The sequence below is a fragment of the Schistosoma mansoni genome, assembly GCF_000237925.1.
Source record: "Schistosoma mansoni, WGS project CABG00000000 data, chromosome 3 unplaced supercontig 0105, strain Puerto Rico, whole genome shotgun sequence".
Classification (NCBI taxonomy): Eukaryota; Metazoa; Platyhelminthes; class Trematoda; order Strigeidida; family Schistosomatidae; genus Schistosoma; species Schistosoma mansoni.
This window is the reverse complement of record NW_017386009.1, coordinates 1,098,580-1,125,108: the sequence shown is the minus strand read 5'-3', so window position 1 is coordinate 1,125,108 and position 26,529 is coordinate 1,098,580. Positions and strand designations below refer to the sequence as shown.

General features: G+C 38.9%; 1 protein-coding gene across 1 annotated transcript in view; it reads left to right on the top strand.

The window, feature by feature from the left end:
• Positions 1-1,414: 1,414 nt before the first annotated feature.
• Positions 1,415-26,529, top strand: part of Smp_075810 (pcd6 interacting protein-related) — a gene marked incomplete at its 5' end in the record, with an annotated part of 33,570 nt that continues 8,455 nt past the window's right edge. The window contains 15 exon segments of the mRNA XM_018791315.1: positions 1,415-1,498; positions 1,535-1,609; positions 1,644-1,771; positions 1,805-1,931; positions 3,150-3,284; positions 4,862-5,026; positions 6,317-6,567; positions 7,059-7,138; positions 14,492-14,606; positions 16,540-16,605; positions 18,149-18,291; positions 19,896-19,987; positions 22,051-22,131; positions 22,137-22,375; positions 25,260-25,459. Coding sequence (XP_018645527.1) covers positions 1,415-1,498; positions 1,535-1,609; positions 1,644-1,771; positions 1,805-1,931; positions 3,150-3,284; positions 4,862-5,026; positions 6,317-6,567; positions 7,059-7,138; positions 14,492-14,606; positions 16,540-16,605; positions 18,149-18,291; positions 19,896-19,987; positions 22,051-22,131; positions 22,137-22,375; positions 25,260-25,459 — 1,981 coding nt within the window.

The window sequence follows — 26,529 nt, the reverse complement described above, 5'->3', positions numbered from 1 at the left end:
AGAAAAGGATTGAACTAGACTGTAGGCTGTCCTTAATACAATAATACACTAATCAACAGCATGGTTTCAGAAAAGGTCATTCTTGTATGACCAATCTGCTGACTGCGGTGGATAGATGGACAACCATCCTTGATCGCAAGGGGAAGGTTGGTGTCATCTACCTGGATTTCTCAAAAGCTTTTGACAGGGTCAACCACGTATGTCTTATCAAGAAGCTTAGACGATTGGGTATAAAACCCCCTTTGATTGACTGGCTCACTTCATATCTAGAAAGCCGACACTTTAAGGTCAGGGTTAGCTTCACTCTCTCTCAGGCTATGGAATGTCCTAGTGGGGTCCCCCAGGGCTCAGTACTAGGACCTCTTCTCTTCTTGATTTACATTAACGATCTTCCTCAACAAGTTTCATCTGACTTATTGCTTTTTACTGATGATGTGAAACTTTGGGGAGAGATACGTAACCATAGGGATATACTGGCACTTCAGGAGGACCTGACCCGACTTCAAAGTTGGGCAGACGGCAACGGACTTACCCTCAACACTTCAAAGTGCAAAGTAGTCCATCTGCGACATGTTGCAGACTATAGTTATAACTTAGGTAACTCCCCTCTAGAAGTTTCCAAAGTCGAAAAAGATTTGGGAGTGTTGGTACCCTATGACCTGAAATCGTATGCGAACTGTGACAAAAACGCCTCTCAAGCAAAGCTTGCACTGGTAACATTGAAGCGCATTTTTGGCCAGTTTGACGGTAGAACCTTCCACATAATCTTTAATAGTTTTATTCGTCCCCATTTAGAGTACGGAAACATTGTATTTCCTCCCTCCCTCCAAAAGGATAAGGACACTCTGGAACGCATCCAACGTCGAGCCACGAAATCAGTTCGGGGACTCAAATTCAAACCTTATGAAGAGCGCCTCAAATCACTTAACCTTTACCCGTTAGAGTACAGGCGTCTTAGAGGTGACCTTCTTATGACTTACAGTATCCTTAACACTTCTGGTCATCCCCTTAAACATCTTCTTAAGCTTAGTAACAACACTAACATAAGAGGTAACACCCGGAAACTGGAGACCCAACATAGCAGAACAGACTGTAGACACAACTTCTACTCCGTAAGAGTTGTCAAGTGCTGGAATTCGCTGCCGACTGAGCTAGTCCAAGCGACCTCCCAGGAGTCCTTTAAGAGGAAACTTGACCTATTCTTAAGGACTAAGGATAACATATTATTATGATTTACCAAATTCTTTTTTTCTCCCTCTATTATCGTTCATATACCTAGGTTTTTGCCTGGAGGTATTGGTGATCCACTGCTACTAGACACGGAAGCCCGTTAAATGAAAGCTTCTATTCCGTCCTCAACCATTTGGACCATTTGTTGCTTTGGTGGCAAGTTTGTTTTCGTTCAAGGTCAAGGATGGACGGACTTCCTAGGCTCCCAGCTGTTGGTTTGCCTATGAAAAAGTCTGAGTTTGTGCCTGATCTACAGCCATTGAAAAAGGTATACTAAAATTATTTTAGTTCACCAATATTTTAGTACATCGAAGTGCAATATCAACAATCTTCCAGTCTCTTCGAGAAGGAATTCAATAGTTTCCTTAGCTTACGAAAAGTATGGTGGAGTTTTCACACATTTTTTGTATTAGTATGCCTGTGAACCTTCTGTCGATTACACTGGACTTTCTCAACTGAAACGGTATTATGCTCAACTGCAGCTACTTAAAGGCAGGTTTCATTTTTCCGCCGCAACGTGTACAGATGTAACATGGAAATGGTAATCAGATATTTAAATGCTCATTTGGCACAGGCAAGACATTTTTTCCGATTGTCTTTTGGAGTCTTCGGATATTCGTTTTGAAGAAGCATCCGTAATGTATAACATCGCCGCCCTTCATTCTATTTTGGGTGTCAAGGAGAAGAGAGCGGATGCAGATGTAAGCTTATTTTGTTGCTTGACGTTGTAGTTTTTTACGGCTTATCCAGAAACGGGCGTATTACAATCTACAATGTTCTGACAGTTTTCTGTACTGATACGTCCGGTTTTCTGTGGTAATTTTTAGTTAGAAATCACAAGACTTAAGGTGCGTATAGACGGATTTAAAGTTTTCTTCTGGCTGACCTTCACATTAAAAAAATGTAAACATACTAAATAAGGAAAGTGCAAGTGAAAAAAGTAGAACGTCTACCGTCCAAATCTGTAAATATCTTTGACTAACGTTTAGTTGTCCGTGGGAGCAGAATTTAAAAACTTAACTGCACATAAGATGAGGAGACACTTAGAATTATAAGTAGCTAGCTGACGATTACGCAGTGCCAGAACTGTGCAATATGGGGCCTAAAAGTACTAAAAAAGACAATCAGATCTAAGAACAGGTGGATACACAGTACTTGACTCCATTTTTTGCGATCTGAAACAGCGTTTTGGTTTGCATGACGACGTCCGGCCGCGCGTATTTGCTAGCTTGAATATGTTTCATTCGGTTGTCTTCATCTTGAAAGCATGTGGCTGGAATTGCTGTAATTTGGCTAATACAACACACTTGGTCTAAGGCTACCGATACTACGTTCGCTTAAAGTGATTCTATGTCGCCATTAAGATCGTAAAGATAAGGGATTTCGAATTTGGCTCCACTCAAGTTGTTTTTCAGTATGAAATATGTTGTCATTGTTACAGAAATCACGTTGATGAGTAACCTTCAACTTACAAACTAATTACTATCTGTTGAGTGTTGATGTGGATTCAAATCCGTATATTGAGTTACCGTATTTCCGTGATTTTCGATTCTCCACAAAATCTTCAAAGTCTGTTCAAGTAATTTGATAGTATACAGTAATAAAACATTTACATGATAATTATTATAGCGTTGAGATTTTAAACTTCATTTTATATATCCTAAGCTTTCTTGTAGACATCTTTATTCCCATGATAAGTAGTTAGAAAGTTGGGTGATTGAACCAATGCGTTATAATCATGCCTTTCATGTTAGTTTAATCCAGTTGCTCACATTAGGACAAACAAGATGTAGCTCAGGTATTTGTCAATATATTTGAGAATGGGTTTCAACCCTTAGTTGCGAAAGCATTTTTTATTTTACTCGAAAACCATCTCACGTTTTGATCTGTGTCAAGTTGTCTTTGTCTTTGTGTTTCAGAGTATGAAAATTGCTTGTACGCATTTTCAATGCGCTTCTTGGGCTCTAAATACACTAGTCGAGCGTCATCTACCTGTATCAGGTGCAACTGATTTGACCAGTGAGCTCATGCTACTCTTTGGGTCATTGATGCTAGTGAGTCGTTTTCGGACTTTATTTTTGTGCTTTTAACCTCATTAATGTTCAGCGATGATGAAAAAGGGTTAGATTTGTTGCTAATGTAGCCCAAAATAGTCAAGCGATAGCGATTCTAGATGCGTTGTGACTGACTGACTGACTGCCAACTAAACTTCATAGTATAAATTTCCGGATATCATAAATTTTCCTTAGAGCTACGAATCACTTTACTGTTGAGTGTTTCTGTCATTAAGGTATAAAGATTAAGATGCTCTTTCACCAACTGACCACGAAGTTTCATAAGTGCAGTTAAGATTTCATACCAGATAAATAATACCCCTACCCCCAAATGCCCTGGTACGGTCAAGAGTGGGGAGAGTCAGCTTTCTCTCGAAATACTCTCACATGGCCACATGCATACAACCAATGTCAGGGAAGTCCTACTCACTGCCTTGTCGAGGTGAGGGTGTTCGTTACGAAATTGAGAGAACGAAAAGCAAATGTTCGGCACTTCAACCGGGTTGGTGGATATGGGGGAGTTGGAAAACGTTGATTCCAAACCAATGGTGTACATGGGCTCTAGGATCCTGAGGAGACAAAAGGCGTATAAACCTGTTGTTGGTCACCGGCTACCATAGGACTCCATCTACTAACTTTGCTCCACTACCTTGTGGATTAAACTTTTAGGTCAAAGGCTCCGGGTGTGGCCCACTAAGGAAACCTTCCGGTTTCGGTTTGGACACCCGGGTAATGTTCCAGCCCTCATACGAATCGAATGATGAAGTGTGGCGCATGTGTATTTGTGCCCACGTGTTTGTGTTCAAATAAATAAATAACACCACCTTCCTCATGACGAAGAAAATGTGGAATTGTACATTTAGATAAATAATTTTGTTTTCGCTTACTAATTAAAACCGATTGATGATTACACTGGGCCAATAATATCATCTATTACTGAAATAAACTGAAATACTGCTGCTATATGGTTTAAATATTGTTGCACTATATACATATGTTCAATAGTGAAAGGGAAATTCGATATTTGTCGTCACAGCGTAAGGGGAAATAAGAATGAACATATTTAACCCACTGTAATCTATTTCGACCCACACTACTTCATAGATTTTAAACACTTGTTCTGCTCATCACTACACTCCACGTATAGGATTAAGGTCAATGTATTTAAACATTTTCTTTTTTTAACAATCGGATAGCACATCCAAAAGCTTCACCTTCAAACGTTTGAAAGCAAAAGTGATCGTGACATACTGGAAAATTAATTGATTTCATAATCTGGTAGTTACACTTGTGTGTGATTGTCATGTTAAATTATGAATTTATGTTTTAACCAAAATTTAGCAATTTGAAACTAGTTGTCCGGTCTGTTTAGCCGAACTCATAATTTAAGCTCTTACTTGTCTTTCCGAACAACATAATTTTTTTTATCTTAACTAAGTTGATACGTGATTTTAGTGAACATCACACACTTAATTTTTTTACAAAAATGGGTATGTGATTTCGTTAATCTAAGTAATTTGTTTTTGAGTTGAACAACTATTTCAATAATGACTCCGTTTCAACATAATAATTTGCAGGCACAAGCTCAAGAATGTGTTGTAGAAAAGTCTATACTGGATAACAGGCCAGCTAATGTGACTGCTAAATTGTCTCAGTACATTATGGAGGTTTACGAAAATGTTGGTGCCCAACTGTTAGGGTTTGAGTCTAATGATAAAATAGTTCTCCCAAAATATTCTAAAGTATGTTTTCTTTTTAAGTTATTACCATGCCTTCTGGTTTTTAAATCTGTAATTCAGAATTTATATACATACTTAAACAGACTTGCTTTGTGAAAATAGTCTAGTTTGTTGATAGTTTAGTCATCATCTTCAATGCGAGTTCAAAATAAAAAGCAAAATCTGTAGGTGTTCAAAAAAATTTCCATCCTATCCAGTTGATCCTGTTCTTGGATTTACCTTGCTGGATTTTAAAATATTGGATAGGTGCACTGTAAATAGTACTGTTTATAAATATAACAACATAAAGAAATGAATTAGGACGTGTCAACTCTCCACTCACATCTAACAGTACTGGTACGTAATTGCAAGATCTGACTATTGTGTTTGTCTCAGTCCGATTCTAGGTATCTTCTTGTTTGTTTTTATTGCTATTTCAGATGCCCTCTGTCATTAATAATTCGCCTACTGAACACATTTACGAACATAAAAGTAGTTAAATTTTATTAAACAAATCCACCACTTTCCCTATCAGTTTCTTTCCAATGATCGGTGGGATATTACCAATCAATTAATCATTCTTTTAGAAATTAAAAAGCCATTAGGCAACAAACTCAAGCTATTCTACTTATCTTGCTTTGAAAAGTTGGTTTGTGTCACTAACTGTTAGCACATTATGTGCGCACACTGATTGGCTAATTCTAAACCAATCAGCTCTGGCAGATTATTGGAGAAGCATCTAAAAGCTTCTTATGCATATACTATAAATAAATGAACGTTTTTCTAACGATGGATTGCTATTCACCTATCCTTGTTATTTTGAATACAATTTCGTTCCTGTTCAACGTGTTCTGATTTTTGGGGTCTTGTCGAGTGTCATTGTATAAGAATACTAAGCAATAGGAGTAGCTGGGTCGTTTATTAGTAAAACAATTATAACACTAACATTCACACAAGTATGACTAAAAATTGAGTACATCAACGTAATTTCAGCTACTGAACTGTATTATCAGCTTTTGGGTACAGAATACTTCTGTACAGTTGGCTTACACTAATCGATCGTTAGATAGTAACAGATATCTTGTTTTTACTGGAGGCTTGGTCACAACGTGTAGAATTCGATTACTGACTAATATTAATTTGTTGTATAAGTCTAGTGACAATACCAAATAAAGTTATTTTTACATAATAAGTAAGACAAAAGCCACACTTCACATGGTGTTCATAGTTTAGTTGATGGACAGTCTATGTTGAATTTGGAATCATTTTTTGAATTGTCTATACACTCAAACTCACTTCGTTTTTTCTCTGTAGGAATGGCGTCGTCGATGTCAAATAAAGACTAGTTTTTATTCATCGTTAACGGCTTATTATGCCGGCATAAATGAAGAAGAAAATAAAGTTTATGGCAAAGCTATAGCATGGTTTAAACTTGCTAATAATCGTATGGAAGATTGTAAGACGAATGCAAAAAACTTCAAAGACTCAGATAATTCATCTATGATGACTTCAGGTGGCACTTATCGTGCCAGTGCCACTTATGCTGGAGAATTAATCTCTAATAAGTAAGTATGAATTCCATATATGAGCTTCTTGGTTTACGTCATCTATTTAGTCGCAGTCTATGACCGTGCAGATGTTGGTAACAAAAGTAGTTTTCATTCAAACGCGTGTCCAAAATTGTATAAATCAACCTGTACTGAGTTGCATTGATTAACCTCTATTATTAGTGATGTAATTCAGATGATAGTCTTTATCACAGACTACTGAAATTAAGTGGAGAGATCAATATGTTTGTGATACAACGATAGCCCTAACAAAACTTTGATACAAGAATACAGCAACTCAGTTCTCTCCTAATCCAGCTTATACAAATAACAATCTTGTGAAGAAGATGTATTTAGTCGAGACCAAAAGGAGATTAATTTACATTCAAGTTTATTCAATTATATATTGATGAAAATCCAGGTAGCATCAGACAGCTGTTTCGTCCTATATTGGAAATCCTAAACAGTACTTCGTCTACTTGCTTGTGTAATTTTTATTTTGTTTTCAGGTTAACAAGTTCTACAAAAGACAACGATTTTATATATCATGAGTTAATCCCGAAAATCGAGTCCCTTGAACAGATTAAAGGTATGCATCTTTGTTGGTGCTTTCAAATATTTAATTTGGCGATTGTCATCTGTTATTATCTGTTTTCAGTATTCTACTTATTAAACTCTTGTTTTTTACCGAGACTACGTCCCAGTAGCATAGGCTGTACTGTAAACCAACATGTCTTGATGATTCCAAGCTTCTGATTCCTAGTTGTTTAGTAGCGGCATATTCTAACCTTGATATCAACCTAGTTCGATATAGATCAACCATGTAGAATGTGGTGCAGTTACTGACCAATATCATTGGAAGATGGTCACTCTGTATCACGAATTGACTGAAGTTACACATATAAACTATTCTATGCGGACTTAGTAATCTAAAGGTTAAAGACTTACAACAAACCTTAGGGTTCTGGATTCGATTCCGGGTAGAATTGTAGGTCTGAACGTTTGGGTCACCTATTCTCCAACTTTGCAATTATTGCAACAAATCTCTCTATTTTAGATTTCTTTCGACTGAGTAATTACGAATCCTAACTGTATATACTCATGGGATATTATGAAAGACCCACCACCTATTTCATTAATAATGATTAAAATCTCTGACCCTTCCCAAAAGGAGGGCTGAATATATTAGAATTCATACATACATATTGGTAGTAACTGGACTTCCACCGTTGAAGATTAGTAGGAGATACTGGCTATCAAAAATACGTTTATAACGTATAGTTTCAGCACTATTACAACTTTAATGTATTTCTGAACGGAATCCATTGCAATACTTCTCAATTGATACTTGGAATTCCTAACTGTAACAAAGTCTATAGCAATGAATAAAGCTATTATTATTGTTAACTATTGATGAGTCTCATGCTGGGACGAAATAGCTACCCAAGGTTCCCTAGTTTTCAGCAATAGTCTAAGACAAGTGCATGATGTAAAGTACAATATGGAGATAGTCGCTAGCATATCTAGCTATTATGATTAATTAATTGCGTGATGTAACTCGATAAACAAGCACATATTCTTGTAATCGGCTTTGATTTATGGTTTGTTTTGGTGAATAATGATGGTAACCTAGTGTTCTGATAAAGGAATTCGAAGTGGACTTTCGAACCACGCAACCCATCGGTTGGAATTTGAATGCTTTAAGACAAGTAAATTAAACCATGCTACACTTCAAATCTTATTTAATAGGTGTTAAATACAGACTACTTGAATTTTTATGCTAGCTTATCGTGAATTATTTATTTATTCAAGCACATAAATATTAGCACAAGACGGCACCAAATACACATGCGCCACACTTCGTCATTCGATTCGTGTGAGGGCTGTAACATTACCCGGGTGTCCAAACCAAACCAGAAGGTTTCCTTAGGGGCCTTTGACCTAAAGGTTTAATCCACAAGGTAGTGGAGCAAGGTTAGGAGATACAGTCCCATGGTAGCCGGTGACCAACAACAGATTCATACGCCTTTTGTTTCCTCAGGATCCTAGAGCCCATATGCACCATTTGTTTGGAATCAACGTTTTCCAACTCCCCTAGTTGGATCCTCCATATCCACCAATCCGGTGCACCCAAATGCCCTGGTACGGCCGAGAGTGGGGAGAGTACGCTCTCCCTCCCCAAATGCCCTCACATGGGCACGTGTATATAGCCTCTACCAGAGAAGTCCTACTCACTGCCTTCTCGTGGCGGGGGTGTTGTTTACGAAATTGAGAGGACTAAAAGCTAATGTTCGGTGCTTTAACTGGGTTGGTGGACACGGAAAATCCACCTAGGGGAGTTGGAAAACCTTGGTTCTAAACCAATGGTGCACATAGGCTCCAGGATCCTGATGGAACGAATGGCGTATGAACCAACTATTGGTCACCGGCTACCATGGGACTGCATCTCCTCGCGATGTTCCACTGCCTTGTGGACTAGACCTTAGGTCAAAGGCTCGAGGTGTGGTCCCCTAAGAAAACCACCTGCTTCAGTTTGGGCACCCGGTCGGTATCACAGCCCTCACACAAATAAATGAAATGATGACTTGTACTGACAATCCTATTTCCACGCTTACTATATGCCAGACAATTTGCATTATTATTATTATTATTATTATTATTATTATTATTTATCATATCGCTAATTCACCCCCTTTTACTCCCAATTTGTGTACCTTTACTCTTCAACTTATGCAGCAGCTCGCTCTTGGTGGAAAATCTGCCCTATCTAAACGGTCTCCAGTCACTGTCTGGTTGAAAGTGAATGCTTCCACCGATTATGAATACTGAAGCAGTCTTTCTGAAACCACGTACGCCGTTCAAGCTGGCTTCCTTCAACCCTCGCACACTAATGCAGATCGGACAACAGATAGGGCTGGCTATGTCTTTGGAAGGTCTTAATGTTGACGTTTGTTGTCTATCCGAGACCCGTATTCAAGACTCTAGTGAAGTACTACAAATTCGCTCTCCATCTGTCGCCTCGAAAAGCTTGTTTCACGTGCGCTTATCCGGGGACCGTGTGGCATCTTCGTCTGGTCTTGCTGGCGTTGGTGTCGCACTAAGCGCTAGGGCTGAGGCAGCACTAATCGATTGGATCCCCATTAACAGTCGGTTATGTGCTGTTAGATTAGAAAGTTCCATCAAAGTGAGAAGAAACCGGCGTGAGAAACGGTGTCTTTTCGTCATCTCCGCCTATGCCCCGACAGATTGCAGCCTGGATGCAATCAAGGATGAGTTTTACCACAGATTAACAGTTCTTCTCCAGGAAGCGCGTTCGACAGATATTGTAGTATTAGCCGGAGACTTGAATGCTCAGGTCGGGCGTCTAGGCACAGAAGAGAGTCGTTTAGGTGGCCGATGGGGACTTGTTGGTCGCAGGACAGATAACGGGGACCGTTTGCTGCAACTGTGCACAGACCACAACCTGTTTCTGACTAGCACTAACTTCCGGCACAGTCATCGCCGGTGTGCCACCTGGCGTCCTCCCTCTGCATCCCAAGCCTGGACTCAGATTGATCACATCGCGATCAGCTACCGCTGGCGTGGTTGTGTACAAGACTGCCGCTCCTTTTGGAGTACCTATCTGGAGTCTGATCATGCCCTGGTCTGCGCCAATCTTACCTTACTTTTCAGTGGCCGAAGGAATGACTGCCATCAACGGATCGTTGTTAGTAAACTGGCTGCAACTTCTGTTGCAAGTAAGTATCGAACAGAGCTAGCTTCTAGGCTAGCTACCATCCCACCGAAAAGTATAGATGAGCATTGGTTGCATCTTCATGACCCCATGAAAATGGCGAGTAAAGCCGCTTGCGGCTTCGCGAAACGTCCCGCTTATAAGCACTGGGTTTCTTCTGGCTCCTTACAACTGATGGAAGCCCATCAGTCTACTCCGGGTGACCGTGAGTATGACCACAAACGAAGGCTGTTACGTAGTGAAATCGGGCAAAGCTTGCGTAAGGACCGAGAAGCCTGGTGGTCGGAGCATGCTGATGAGCTAGAAGCAGTAGCTGCATCTGGTAACTGTCGGAAGCTCTTCCAACTCATCCGAGCCACTGGCAGCAAGAAGTCTTTTGTAAGTGAAACAATCTGTGAGGGTGACGGGATGCCAATCACCAACATCTCTCGACGTCTTGGACGATGGGCGGAATTCTTTGAAGGGCAGTTCAACTGGCCTGCTGCTCCGGCAACATCGACCAGTTTGTCCTGCCCCCCATGGCCGGTGACGACTGATCCACCAAACGAGGCGGAAGTCCGCAAGGAACTCCAACTCTTGAAGCGCTACAAATCGCCGGGCCCAGATGACTTACCTCCGGCTCTTTTTAAAGATGGTGGTGACTTTCTGGCTAAGGAACTGACGGTGTTGTTTACAAAGGTTTGGGAGCAAGAAAGTGTTCCAACATCATGGAATGAGTCAATAGTCGTCCCTATCTTTAAAAAGGGTTCACGTTGTTCCTGTAACAAATACCGGCGGATAAGTCTACTTCCGATTGCGTCCAAACTATTGGCTTCTGTCATTCTTCGTAGGTTGTTTAAAACCCGAGAACGATTGATTCGCGAGGAGCAGGCTGGTTTTCGTTCTGGTCGAGGATGCATTGATCACATCTTCACCCTCCGCCAAATGTTAGAACACCGTCATACTTATCGTAGGCCAACAATCGTAGTGTTTCTTGATATCAGGGCTGCCTTCGATTCGTTGGACAGGACTGTTCTCTGGGATTGTCTATTGAAGAAGGGTGTGCCTGAGAAGTTCATTAACATCTTAAAGGCCCTGTATACGAACACCTCAGGCAGAGTGAGGGCATACAACCACTTTTCTCCCTTGTTCCATTCGAGCAGTGGGGTTAGGCAGGGTTCCCCAATTAAGGTAACATGGTGGTTGGAGGTGGTCAACAGGAAACCCTGGACCCGGGTTTCGTGCTACTTGGCACTCGTCAGCAAGGTGTGCCTGTAGTCTTGAGGGAACTGATGCTCCTTGGCGGATTCGATCCCGTGTCACTCAGCTTCACAGTCAGAGACGTTACCACTGAGCTATTCGGGCCGCGACCGACCTCCTGTAGGAATGAGATGTAATCACAATTGATTGATCACTGTGTGGTGATCAATCTCACCTTTCTCAATCTCACCATTCCTCCTCAACTTTGCCATCGATGGCATCCTGGAAACAGCTCTGATGGATGTAAGTAATGGCGGTGTGGATCTGTTGCCTAGAGAACGACTTCTCGACCTTGAGTATGCGGGTAATATTGTCTTACTGTGCGATAATGCCCAAGGCGTGCAATCCGCACTTAATCAGTTGGCAATCAGTGTCCATAGGTACGGCATGTGCTTTGCACCCTCCAAGTGCAAAGTACTCCTACAAGACTGACAGTATTTTAATCCTGTACTCACCCTAGATGGTGAGCAGACTGAAGTAGTTGAGAAGTTAGTGTATCTAGGTAACTACATAAGTGCTGGTGGTGCCGTGAGTGATGAGATTGATGCACGTATAATGAAAGCCAGAGCGGCTTATGCCAATCTGGGCCATCTTTGGCGCCTTCGTGATGTTAGTCTGGCTGTAAAAGGTCGGATCTACAACGCGTCGGTGAGAGCAGTTTTGCTCTATGCTTGTGAAACCTGGCCTCTCCGAGTTGAGGATGTTAGACGTCTCTCTGTGTTCGATCATCGTTGTCTCCGAAGGATTGCTGACATACAGTGGCAACACCATGTTAGTAATGCAGAGGTTCGGCATCGTGTGCTTGGGCGCAGAGACGATAATTCAATTGGTGTCACCATCTTGAAACACCGACTTCGGTGGCTTGGACATGTTTTACGAATGTCGTCCCAGAGACTTCCACGTCGTTCATTGCCGACTCTGGGACTGGTTGGAAAAAGCGGAGAGGAGGTCAGTGTATGACATGGTGTCGTGGTATGAAAGAGAGCTGCAAAGGGCTAGCTTCTGTTGGTCCTTCACGACTCCCTGGTTGGGGTCCGAGAGATGGTGCAACACAGTGGCTAGAGACGTTATCAGATATGGCTCAGAATAGAAGCCAGTGGCAATCCTGCTGCAACCTTCTTTTACTTTCTACATAAAGAGTGGTTCTAACTTTCTTAACTGAAAGAGTCTTCTGGTTGTACATTTCAGTTCCCCTCATCATTACTCTTCTCTTTTTTTTCTTCTTTTATATATACACATCTTCTCCCTTTCTCCTCCCATTCTCATTGTTTTGTGTGGCGCATATGTATCCGGTGCCCTTTGTACCAATATGTATGTGATTAAATAAATAAATAAATAACCAACCCGGTTGAAATGCCGAACATTTGCTTTTCGTTCTCTCAATTTCGTAACGAACACCCTCACCTCGAGAAGGCAGTGAGTAGGACTTCCCTGACATTGGTTGTATGCATGTGGCCATGTGGGATTATTTCAAGAGAAAGCTGACTCTCTCCACTCCCGACCGTACCAGGACATTTAAGCGCTATCTTGAATTACATATGTTTTATAGCTAGGATTGTACGAATGTAACACTGTGAATATCTCACTTGGAACTTATTTTTTATACTTTTTTCCCTTACAATTTCAAATATACAGTTGGTGATAAATAATTTGAGTAGTATACTAACAATATTTTCAGTTTGAAATTTACTATTACGTATTTCTATCTTAGTAGCCAAGTTGGGATAATCAAATAACCATCAGGCTATGCCACGTTACACACCTATCGCAATGGGGTAGTCATATAAAGTGTAGTAAATCTAAACTTAACTACCGTCATTATTTAAAAAGTTGGTTTGGACTGACGGTCTAAGTATAAAATCTTTAACAGATCTTTCTAAACCAGCAGTGCCAGTCTATGCTGGTAAGTAAAAACTTTCATATGTAAACTATTGCTTCATATGGTAGGAAGAGTAGGTAGCCTAGATATTTAGGGAGACCACCAATATTTTAGGACTAGTTTACGTCGATAATGTGAAGTGATTTGAGTGGAAGTGAGACAATTAATTTTGGACTTGAAATTGTAAGGGCTGATGAAGAAGTTATCAAAAATGGTCGTTCAGCCTGATACCCTTTGTTTTTTTTTCAATAAAACTATCTGTCAACCAATGAGTGTACTGAGTGCACTATACCGGATGCGAAACATGACCTCTGAAAATATTTACATAATATCAGCTTGTGAGGTGCAAGTATCGAGGGTATATATATGTAGTATGGTTAAATTGTTGTCAGAGAATAATCTTGAATATCATCCTAATCGTATAGCTTTAGACCATATTCAGTCTGTCAGAGATAGTGCTATTTTCTTCAGACATTATTTTATTTAAACATAAATATTGGTACAAGGAAGCACCAGATAGATATGCGCCTCACAAATCTCATTCGATTTGTGTGAGGGCTGTGATACTGCCCAGGTGCCCAGACTGAAGCAGGTGGTTTTCTTAGGGGGCCACACCCGGAGCCTTTGACCTAAAGGCCTAGTCCACAAGGCAGTGGAGCATCGTAAGGAGATGCAGTCCCATGGTAGCCGGTGACCAATAGTTGGTTCATACGCCATTCGTTCCTTCAGGATACTAGAGCCCATGTTCACCATTGGTTTGGAATCAGGGTTTTCCAACTCCCCTAGGTGGATCCTCCACATCCACCGACCCGGTTAAAGCGCCGGACATTCGCTTTTCGTCCTCTCACTTTTGTGAACAACACCGGTGCCTCGAGAAGGCAGTGAGTAGGACTTCCCTGACATAGGCTATATATTCGCGTGGCCATGTGAGAGCATTTCGAGAGGGAGAGCGTACTCTCCCCACTCTCGGCCGTACCAGGGCATTTGGGGGCTTAAATACTGTTTTTCTAGTTTTTGGTTGACATTTGACTTTAACTTGGAGCTTGTAATTCATGGTAAAGCATGTTCCTTTTTTTCCTAACTGATTTTAGGAGTATGTATTGTCAAAGGCGTCCCATTCGACCACAACGATATAGAAGTCAGAGGTCCAGATATTTTCCATCGACTTATACCAATGAATGTGTTGGAGTCAGCTTCCATATATAGGCAAGTGTCTTGGAAAAAAACATATTTTCACTTCTTATTCTTACCATTTGGTCGGATTTTTTTTGATAAAGCTTTGTCTTAAAAATTAAATTACTCTCAGTTCGGAAGCCCAATCAACCAGTTTCAATTCGAGAAGCGGGTCAACATCGGTAACCCTTCACAAAGTGTTGCTTAATGTCGAAAACTGATTACCTGAACTTAATAATAATGATAACCCTCAAGACAATCAGATGGGATTTTTACATTATCACGTTTCTATTTATTTGCTAATTAATGAGCTATTTTGATAAATTAACTTATGCACACTTCAAAATATTTATATCTCAACTTTCCTCAGCTCTTCACCATGGTAATAGCTTATCAATAAATTGATAATATAGGTATATCGGAGGTTTCAAATGAGCTTAAAATGACTAAATTTGTACTTTGAGTGGGTCCACAGTAGTTACGTAACCCGCGGTATGAATTGTTCTTAGTTTCATTTTATGCTCCCTATAATATTGATTTAGCCATTCAATGTGGATGGATTATCTCATCAAGACTTCTTTGCTTTTCTAGTTAAAGGAATGTTTATCATTTTCATTTCGCGCAACAATGTACTATCTTGTAGGTGATGTTACACTATATCAACATAATCATTAAGATTGTAAACAACTAACTAAAATTTAGCAAGTTAAATGAATTCCTGTCGCTCAATTTCAATGATTATAATTCTATGTAGGAATCCATGAAGTTACTGACAATTAGACAGCCATGCTGGTAGGTGTAGACTACCTGGTTGGAATCCGAGAGATGATAACAATCGATGGTTAAAGACCTTGAATGACATGGCTCAAAATCGTTTGCAATGGTGAAGGTGCATACACTCTTTGTGTTCTGCCGAATTCTAATCTTCTGAATACTTCATGTCTCTACCTTTTTTCTCTTTTCAAATTTATTTCACTGAATTATACTCCTTGAATAACATCTTCAAACCCTAATCTTTCACATTAATGCTTATACTCTTACTACTTCTACTACTATGGGATTTGAATCGACAACTTCATCTCTGTGTTAATGTGGTATGACAACTTGAACTGATGTACGTACGTACGAAGTTCTACGTTGTGATTGACTGACTGACTGAGGAAGCTTTATTGCGAAAAGCTAATTAATAATCTTTATAGCTCATGTATATTTATTGGTTTCTAGGTTGACAACAACATCTATAGGCGATAATCTTGTTTAATTGAATAATTCGCTGTATTCATATAAATTCCACCTACTCTTACTGTTTGATTTTGGAAACTCACATATTATTCTATCCGGTTTCACTCAGTATGTCTTTCTCTCTTACAAACTGAAATCAATTTCAGAACTATTGTTGTTATTGGTAAGCAAAGATGGATAGTAGCGAGCAGTGGAATCCAGAACGTGCGTTTCGTCCTATTTGGGACTCGTCAGCCGGATGTACCTGCATCTCAGAGTTGATGTTCACTCTAGGACTCGAACCCAGTACATCAACTGTGAGATGCAGGTACATCCATCTAACGAGTCTCAAATAGAAAGAAACGCACTTCCTGGATTCGACTGCTAGCCACTATCCATCTTTTCTTACCATGCTTGTGAATTCAGGCTACATCGAGGCAATACGCACAGTATGCACATATGCCAATAAGAGACTGACCAGTTGCAGTCCTAACACATCAATGGGAAGATCCAAACAAACAATACTAAGTATATTGTTGTTATTTATAAGTTTTCAACAATATATGTTCCTAGAACTCTGTTTACATGAGGCCTAATCGTTTTTTGAACAGTTTTTGTATTATTAGTGCACTAATTCTAAGCCTACTTTCCTTTGCATAACTGTACAGTACTTGTTTGTCTGTTATAATCCTGGAATTCCATTTTATAAGTTGTAACCATTATTATTATTATTATTATTATTTAGTGAAATGAAGGCATCACTTTTGCGTACTTTAACTGGTGAAGTTGACACAAAAGAAGATGAGTTAGAGTAAGTGGAATGTTAGTTTTTATCTATTTAAATGTCTTATTTACTTAATTTTGTACTTCTGTAATTACAACAGATTAATTGAAAAAAGATAGCGTAGTAAAAGGAAAACCAAACCACCCATCTCCTAGCTCACTATATTCATAAATAGTAGTACAAAGAGGCACCAGATACATATGCGCCACACAAATCTCATTTGATTTGTGTGAGGCAGTGAGTAGGACTTCCCTGGCAGAGGCTATATACGCGTGACCATGTGAGAGCATTTGGAGAGGGAGAGCGGACTCTTCCCACTTTCGGACGTACCAGGGCATTTGGGGGCCTACTTCATTAAACTCTCCTCAAATTAAACAAGGCTTCACATGGACAAATGTATACTCTAGTAAAACGTACACTTCAAAGCCTGAATAATCAAACTTTTGATGGAGTTTTGTTCTCTGAGCTGGATGAAAAGCTACAACAGGAAAAGTTGTACACATTATTTAACTTAAGTAATTTAGCTTAGCAACCATCAAATCAGATTTAGTGTTAACTTAATTACAAATCGAAAATTACACAATATATCATAGATTTTGAGATGTTGGAGAAGATTTGTAGCTCAGGTGGGTGATATTGATGTAGGTTTGTTCTCTGAGCTGGATGGTTTGGTCGTGGAGCTTTCATCGTCCTTCTAAACACGATATCATCAGCACAAACTTCAGGCAGAAGTGAAGTGTTTAAATTTCTCCACATGTGGTTCACAGCTTGTCCTGTACACCTCGATGTTGTTTGGTTCTTGTTGACCTTAAATCTGTGATTGTTTATTTCTTTGTTTTGGTGGTATCTCCCATTGGTTTGATTTTTGTTCCTGAGCTACAAATCTCCACCATCTCAAAATCAAGCTTTTACTAGGTCGCTAAAATTAGAGTGTATTGGGTTACATCGATTCCAGTCATTCCGTTGTGCATTACGGTTGCTGAAAAAAAATCACACATAGTAGTATAATAAGATTTTGCATGAAAATGTGAAGCCAAACTTCTTTGAAGAAAAAATATATATATACCATAGGCAGCGCTTATTCTGACACACGTGCATCGTGATGTTCAGAGAAACGATGATGCATTTATCTACTTGTTCGCCCAATATAACTAGCTCTGCAGGAGCAGTTTGAAATGTAAATACATATATAAACAGAGGAACTAGGTAATTCATTCTTATTTCATGAGATCGCTATTGGTCGTCTGAAGAAAGTAGGACGTAGTCTTGCTGCATTGAATGTACGTCCTAAGGCTCTTTGTATACATATGTAATTGTTGAAAACTAGTTGCGTCATCGCCATTATTATCTTATATATATAGGACTACTTATCGCTTAAATGAAAATATTTTGTCATTGTCGTTATAGTTGAAACTCCATAAAACTGTCTTCTGGTACTTCCATTTTTTATCTCCGTGTAATATTTACTTGAAGTTGAAATGCAAAGCAGTAAAAAAACAGAATATTCTTTTACTTCGGCTAACATTTTGTAATGAGACCTTTTTTTTCTCTGTCCTACTTCGTTTCTCAGCAAATTTTTATCTACTCTGTATTTGGATACAACAAAAATGTTAGCAGGAGATCCACCTTTCCCTCAATCGCTTTACAATTTATTCGCTCGTATGGATTCTGTAGATAGAGATCCTAATGGGGAATTGTCGAAACAACTAAAAAGTTAGTTTTTTTGAAAAAAAAACAACTTGGTAATTTTGTTTATATATATATTATATAGTTAGAGGTATAAGGACAGTTGTCACTTCCCGGTTTCCTACATCGTGGAAGGGTACTCTTCCTTGAGGTCTATAGAAGAAGGTGATTTAGATGACCGGCAAACATGACCGCAACGCCATGGGGACAACTGTTTTTAGCGTATTTAGTGTATTAGTTCTGTATTTCGAAAGCTCTTACCTTCGGCGAAAGTAATCTCCCGGTCAAGTTGATTTATGCTATTTTTAGTACTAATGTTTTCTAGCCACCCTTTTCCGTTTTGAGAAGGCAGCATCACTGTAGATGCTGATTATCTTTGAAAAAACACTTTACTGCCGTCACACCTTCGTACAGTTGGCTGTACGACTTCACCCTCAAACCTTGAGTTTACTACTTTTAGTTTTTCTGCCCTCTAACCAACCCGCCAGGTGTGCTAGGACGTAAAACAGCGAATGTTCCAACCAGTGTAGTCGCATTGGGTCATCACAATAGGCAAGCTCGATCATCATGTCTAAGTTCCATCTATAGTCACACCTATATTTTAATGTCATTTTACGAACCAGTGGTTAACACATTTGAATGAAGGTTCTAAACCCTCTTCTCCTACTTCAGTTTAGAGAGTCATGTGAAGGTGGTATCACTAGTCCTCACACAAATTAGTGAAGCTCAAAGAAAAACGTTATATAAATGAGTACTTAGTAAATGATGTAAAATGTCCATTGACTTAAGTATTGGTTCAAGTAAGTTTCACACATTTATCTAGTGTTATTACTTCCCTGTAACTAACACCTTACAAATGATACCTTCCAAATTACTGTCGTAGTCATTAATAAAGTAACTCGACTTATATTATCTTTTTAGACGTAACTAATACGCTAACTGGGCTAATAAATTTGCTTAGCTATATACATAACTAAATAAACGACCAATCACATTGGAATCAGACGCGATCATCACCTTGATCCAGTAAAATGTTGGTGGCCTATTTCTAATTAACTAATACGTCATGAAGGTTGTAATAATCTTATGATCTTGTTGAATAAATACACGAACTAACTCTGTAAAGTTAACAATGTTGTCCGTAAGTTTCTAACTCCTAATTCATTCACCGTGCTAGATCATCTTGCTTACGAATATCTTGTACTTCTAAAATTCACGTTTTTAGAGCCATAGAATAAGACAGAACGAACTGCTCCAAAGTAACCTCACCTTCTTTGGTTTGGTGTTTAACATTACGCGCACGATCAAAAAATGATCAAAGAATATTGATTTTACTTTACTTGCTTACTTACGCCTGTTACTCCCAATGGAGCATAGGCCGCCGACCAGCATTCTCCAATCCACTTTGTCCTGGGCCTTAAAATATTGATTTTAACATTTCCTTTTTTTCACTGATTCCATTCGAAGTTTTAGAAAATAATGGGTATTTAGACAAACTACATTTGGGTCACGCTGATTTTTTATGCTGTTGGTTCAGATTTGTAAAAAAGGTTTTCATTTGTCTGCATAAATGTGCTTATCATCAATTTCACGATTATATTGAATTCATCTATTTGGATTTTTTCGTACAGGCTTGGTAAATCTGAGTGTTGATGGCGACAGTGAATTTGAAAATCTATCTATTAAAATGAAAGATGTGGAAGAATTTTTCGATATGTTAGTCGTAAGTTTTTGTCCTCTGTTATATATATATATATATATATATATATATATATATACTTATTTACTTACTTACGCCTGTTACTCCCAACGGAGCATAGGCCACCGACCAGTATTCTCCAACATACTCTGTCCTGGGCCTTCTTCTCTAGTTCTATCCAGTTTTTGTTCATTCTTCTCACGTCTGTCTCTATTTCTCGGCGTAATGTGTTCTTTGGTCTTCCTCTTCTCCTTTGGCCTTCAGGATTCCATATATATATATGTAACGTTTGAATATTTTTTTCTGGTTAGCGTTTTTTTAGCGAGTTGGTTTTCTACGGGATGGAGTCGCTAACCCCATACACAACCCTCCTCCTTTATCCGGGCTTGGGACCAGCAGTAACCCCCGGAAGAGCTACAGGCGGAGTCATATATATATATATATATATATATATATATCCATGCATGCTTATGCTAGTTTAGTCACTGAATTTCGCATGGCTAATCTTTCTCGAAAGATGAAGTCTGGTGTAGAAGTAGTCTAGAAGGAAGTTACGGGCAATCAAACTAGAACATGGCATCAGGTCATAAAGTTATTGACATTCGGATTGAGCTATATTGGTAGGTTCAGATTACTCAATTGGGGTATGTTCGATAACCGTGGTCCGAAGTTGGTGACTTTGTGTAACATGGTTTAGAATTGTCTGCCATGGTTTAAATGGATTCATTTTTTGTTTTACCTTAGAAACTGAGTATCTAAGTCGCTTCATACCTTTTTTATTTATTATACCTAGTTCTTTTTACTACTTACGCTACTGTAGGATCTATCTTTGAATAATTTCATCTCGTCGTGCTAATGTGGTGCGATTATATGTTTAAAGAGCTTAGGTTGACTAAACTAAGATCTGACATCAGTGCAGGAGGTCATTGACTGTTGGTTTGAGCTCTGTTAGTTGGTACATGCTATCTAGCTCAGTTTAATGCGAATATCGGTTCCATTTGTTGAAGTTGTATGACATAGCCTAGTGTTTGTCACAATTTCATAATTGTTTTCAATCTTTGTTTCTTATCAGATCCCGAACTTTAATACTGTTTTCTATTTTTTTGATTCTGTGAATTAATTCATCCTTCTCGAATCATATTATTTATGTTTACCTTATTCTACTAACTTGGACAGTGATACTACTACTGCCTCGGTCCCGACCGCTGCTGCTACCTTGACGTGGTGGTCGGGCTTGCCTATCGTAATGAACCAATCAAGCTATACTGGCTGGAACAATCGTTCCTCAAGGTGCTACCATCCCAGACAGGTCGGTTGAAGAGTAGTAAGACTAAAAGCAGCAATCACAGTGTCAGAAGGCGAAGTCGTACTGCCGACTGCCCAGAGGTGTGACGGCAGTTATGTGTTTCCTCCAGACAACCAGCATAACAGCGATACTGCCTACCTCACAAGGAGGGCTGGAATTAGAAAAGGTCGACCCTTGTGGTCTTAGCCATGTTGGTAGATAAAGACTACTTGGTTAGGGTCCGGGTGTCTATCGTAACCAATGGTTGGTGACTCTGTGTGACATGGCTGAGAATCGATCACAATGGTGTAGGTGTATACACTCTTTGTCTTCCCTTAAACCGTGAAATTAAAATCACTTTATATCTTTCTTTCTACCAACTAATTCTTTCTTCCTGTAGTATATTCTTATATATAATCTTTCTTTTACATATTACCACCAATTAATTAACTACTACTATGAATTCGGTGTTCATCTTGTTGTACTAATGAGGTTTGCCAACTTGGACCGATGTATATATGTGCCTAGTCCTACGTTGTAACTGGTCTATCGGTCAAGTGCTCTGGCGCAAAACTGATAGGTCCTGGGTTCGAATCTCGCTCGCGAGGCGGAATCGTGGATGCGCACTGCTGAGGAGTCCCACAATAGGACGAAACGGCCGTTCAGTACTTCCAGGTTTTCCATGGTGGTCTAGCTTCAATTGACTCATGATTTCAAGTATATATATAATGATTATCTCTTAGTTGGAAAATCTTGTCAACAACCTATATATGAATAAATAACAATATTCACTTTTATATAGATTCAACACTTAATAATATCGCTAAAGAATCACAACGATTATTTGACAAAGTTAATGAAATGCGTCAACAACGTGTTGAATTAATCAATCAGCTAAGAACTAATCTACATCTAGATGATGTAGACAGTGATCTACTTATTATCCCAGATGAAGTTAAACAAGATTTAAATAGTTGGTTTGAAAATCGTTTAAAATCAAAACATGATCATCTTGTCAATATTATTAAACAAAATTTAAAAGCACAAGAGAATATACAATCAGCTTTAATTGATTTAAATGCTGAATTTGCACCGAAATGGACAGAATTATCAGAAATTCGAACAAAGTAAGTGGGATTTAGTATAACTAACTGCATTCAATATTTGAAGTTATGATATTCCTTTTCCTTTATGGTGTAGGAGTAGGCTGGAAGAAAGCTAGGGGCGGCAAGACCAAAACGTGGCACAAATCCATGAAGTCACTGACAAGTGGACTGAGCCATGTTGGTGGGTTTAGACTACCTGGTTGGGATCCGAGAGATGATAGCAATCGATGGTTAGAGACCTTGAATGACATGGCTCAAAATCGTTTGCAATGGTGAAGATACATCAACTCTTTGTGTTCTCCCAAATTATAATCTGAACTCTTCATGTCTCTTTCCAAATTTATTTCACTAGATTATACTCCTTGAATAACATCTTCAAACCCTAATCTTTCACATAATGCTTATACTCTTACCATTTCTACCACTATTGGATTTGAATCGACAACTTCATCTGTGTTAATGTGGTATGGCAGCTCGAACTGTTGTACGTACCTTCGAAGTTCTACGTTGTGACTGACTGATTCCTTTTCCTAATGTCTTTACCACTCATCTATGTTAGCTTGTTGTATACTGTAAGTTGTACAGTTTAACCTGGTCACGATAACGAATTATTTTATTTAGATCGTGAATGCGCACTGCTGAGGAGTCCCACAATAGGACGAAACGGCTGTTCAGTGCTTCCAGGTTTTTCATGATGGTCTAGCTTCAATTGACTGACGCTTGCAACTATGATAATACTAAATCTCCACAAAAACTCCTGATAGTTATTTTATTGTTTTAAAAATCTTAATCTCAAACTCGAACAGCTCTGGAAAATACAAGTTAAACGAAAAAAAGTATTTCTCTTTACTTAGTTTTCTCATCAATACTTTACACTTACAATTACTTGTCAAATTGAGTGCTGTTAGAGGTATGAGGGCAGTTATCACTTCCCGGTTGCCCACACCGTGGAAGGGTCCTTCTAGAGGAGCCTGTAAAGGAAATTGGGTTAGAAGTGGTCTTAGTGACCTGAGAGCGTGACTGCAGTGCCCAAGGGATAACTGCTTAAGGTCGGTCACACACGACCTTTCTGTGCTAATTTTCGTGTTAGCTCCTTACTTGTTGGGACCTTACCACCGGAGACGGATATCCTTGGGATAAGGCGGGTGTGCATTTTTAGGGTGGACATTTTCTAACCCCACCCCTCCTTGTGGGAAGGCAGGATCGCTGTCATGCTGGTTGTCTGAAGGAAACAGCTTACTGCCGTCACACCTCTGTACAGTGAGCAGTACGACTTCGCCTTCGGACCTTGGGTTTGCTACTTTTAGTCTTACCGCTCGTCAACCGACCTGTCTGGAATGGTAGGACGTTGAGGAGCGATTGTTCCATCCAGCTCGATTGGTTCATTGTAATAGGCAAGCCCGACCACCACGTCAAGGTAGCAGCAACGGTCGGGAATTGTCAAATTAACGACAAATGAGTGATAATAAGTCACTTTAATAATGTTTTGTGGTCAGTTAGAGTAGCGAAACGTCTGGAAACTTATAATCGAAACGAAGGTGAAATTTTTATAATTGATTAATTACCACAACTGGTTACGTAAAAGTAAGCGATGTATTCTGGTGTAGAAATAGGCTGGACGAAAGCTAGGCGCGAGCGAACCAAAACATGGTATCAATTCATGAAGTCACTGACGGTTGAACTTATCTATGTTGACAGGTATAGACTATCTGGTTGTGGTCCGCGTTATTATCGTAACCAATGGTTAGAGACTTTGAATGACATAGCTCAAAATTGTTTGCAATGGTTCAGGTGCATCCATTCTCTGTCTTTCACCGAATTCCTCATAACTTTATTTGTTCTTGTTTCACTTATTACTCGATTTTTATTCATTTAAACACAAACCTTGGTACAAGGAGCCACTAAATATATATGCGCCACACAAATCATTCCATTTGTTTAAGGGCCGGAATACTGCCGGAATCGAGGCAAGCAGTTTTCTTAAGGGGCCACTCCCCGAACCTTTGACCTAGAGGTCTAATCCACAAGGTAGTGGAGAATCGTAGGGAGATGCAGTCCCATGGTAGCCGGTGATCAATAATTGGTTCATACGCCTTTTGTTTCCTCAGGATCCTGGAGCTCATGTGGACCATTGTTTTTGAATCAGGGTTTTCCAACTCCCTAGTTGGGTCCTCCATATCCGCCAACCTGGTTGAAGTGCCGGACATTTGCTTTTCGTCCTCTCAATTCCGTAAACAACAATTATGCCACGAGAAGGCAGCGACTAGGACTTCCCTGTCAGATGCTATATACGCGTGGCCATGTGAGAGCATTTCGAGAGAGAGGGAGAGCGGACTCTCCTCACTCTCGGCCGTATCAGGGCATTTGGAAGCATGCACAAAAATATGACAATAGAAACTAATTCTGAGAAGAAAAAAAGAACTAATAAAAGAATCTGAATTTTAAAAGACGCTGCTTGTTGTGGTCTTGAATTGATACCTCAGTAACTCAGTTGTAAGTTACTCAATTTTGAACGTTTCATTTAGATATATGGATATTACATAACTTTCTAACATTATTCCGTTCTTATCGATCCTGTGAATGACATCAGTCCTTAACAAAACCTTCTTTACAAATTCTTCACAAAACTATTCAAAAAATATTAGTTTGTACGGGTTCTATTTTGGTAAATTGTTATTGTAGCATTTAAGGGGAAATTTCTCAGTGTTTAATGCATGATAGAAACATGTTGCCTACCCGTTATTGTAATCAGGGCAACATTGTTCATTAAACCAGTGAGGAAATCGGTATAGATTTCTGATATACTTAAATAATGTAGAGTTGTCTGTCTAGGAAATTTTTCATAAGATTGTCTAATTATCATTGTACAACTCTGTCTACTGTCATTTTCATTTGTTATCGTTAGACGTTCTGAACAAATCGATAATATATTATTAGCTGGTGAAGCTTTCGATGGTATTCTATCGAAATCAAAACAAGGCATTGACTTCTATAATACATTAATTAATCAATTGAAAGATCTTGATAAAGAAATTGATCAATTTATTGAAGATCTTAATAAACAGTTAAGTTTATCAATGGATGAATTATCAAAACCTGTATCTAGTAAGTTTAGTTAACTTTCCTCTTCTTTTTTGTTGTTGATAGTTTTATATTTTCTGAACTGAATAATTCCATCACTATGCTTTTATCACTTTTTTTTCCGGATGTTTCAGACCCCGAATAGCTCAATAGTAATGTCGGAGATTGTAAAACTGAATGATATGAGTTCAAACGCTATAGGGAGCACCAGTTCATTCAAGATTGTAGGTGTTATCCTTTAGTGACGAGTGGCAACTAACATGAAATTTGGGTTATGGAGCGTTTCCTCCCGACTACCTCTGACCGTTAAACATCTTTCTACATAGTGTGTACGATGTCAAATTACTTAGATTATTAGCTACATTGTAGCTTAATTGATAGAATTTGACCATCACTAAAGTATTAAATAAACATATTATAGTCACTATTCAGTGAACAATCAACTATAGATATTATCAACGTATTTATTTTGAATTGTCTTCTCTTTTATCCTTTAAGCGCATCTGTTATGACCCAGAAAACCTATCATATTGTACATTACTCAGATGATCATTTTTCAACTAAACCTGTTAAGGTATCTTTCATTATTATATTGTTACAGCTGTTATCATTTTTTCCTGAACATTCTTAAGATATACCATATGCTAAACATTCAAGTTGATAGACTCTTTCATTGAGTAAAGCTGTCAAACAATGGTTTAGGTATCACAATTGATTGACCACTAGGTGGTGATCAATTTCATGCATGTCAAGTCCTTCTTAGTACTGATCGAATGCTATCGATCAAGTTGCAATGCGGCTCGACATTGCGTGCACTATGGTTTAGGTATTCCCATTCTAAACCGTTAAAATATAGCTTCATAATATGCTGTATATAATTTTTGTTTTGAACAGGCATCTGTTATATCCAAAAATCTTATTCTGTTGATTGGTTTCCTATGTTCAACTTGATTTTGTTAACTTAATAGTCTCAGTAGTTCATATTCACTTTATTAGTCTTTTTCCTTTTTTGTTTTTGAAATGTAATGTAAATACCGATTTTTATCGTCAGTTAAATAAACGTTGAATAATATATTCTTCAATCCAATATGCTT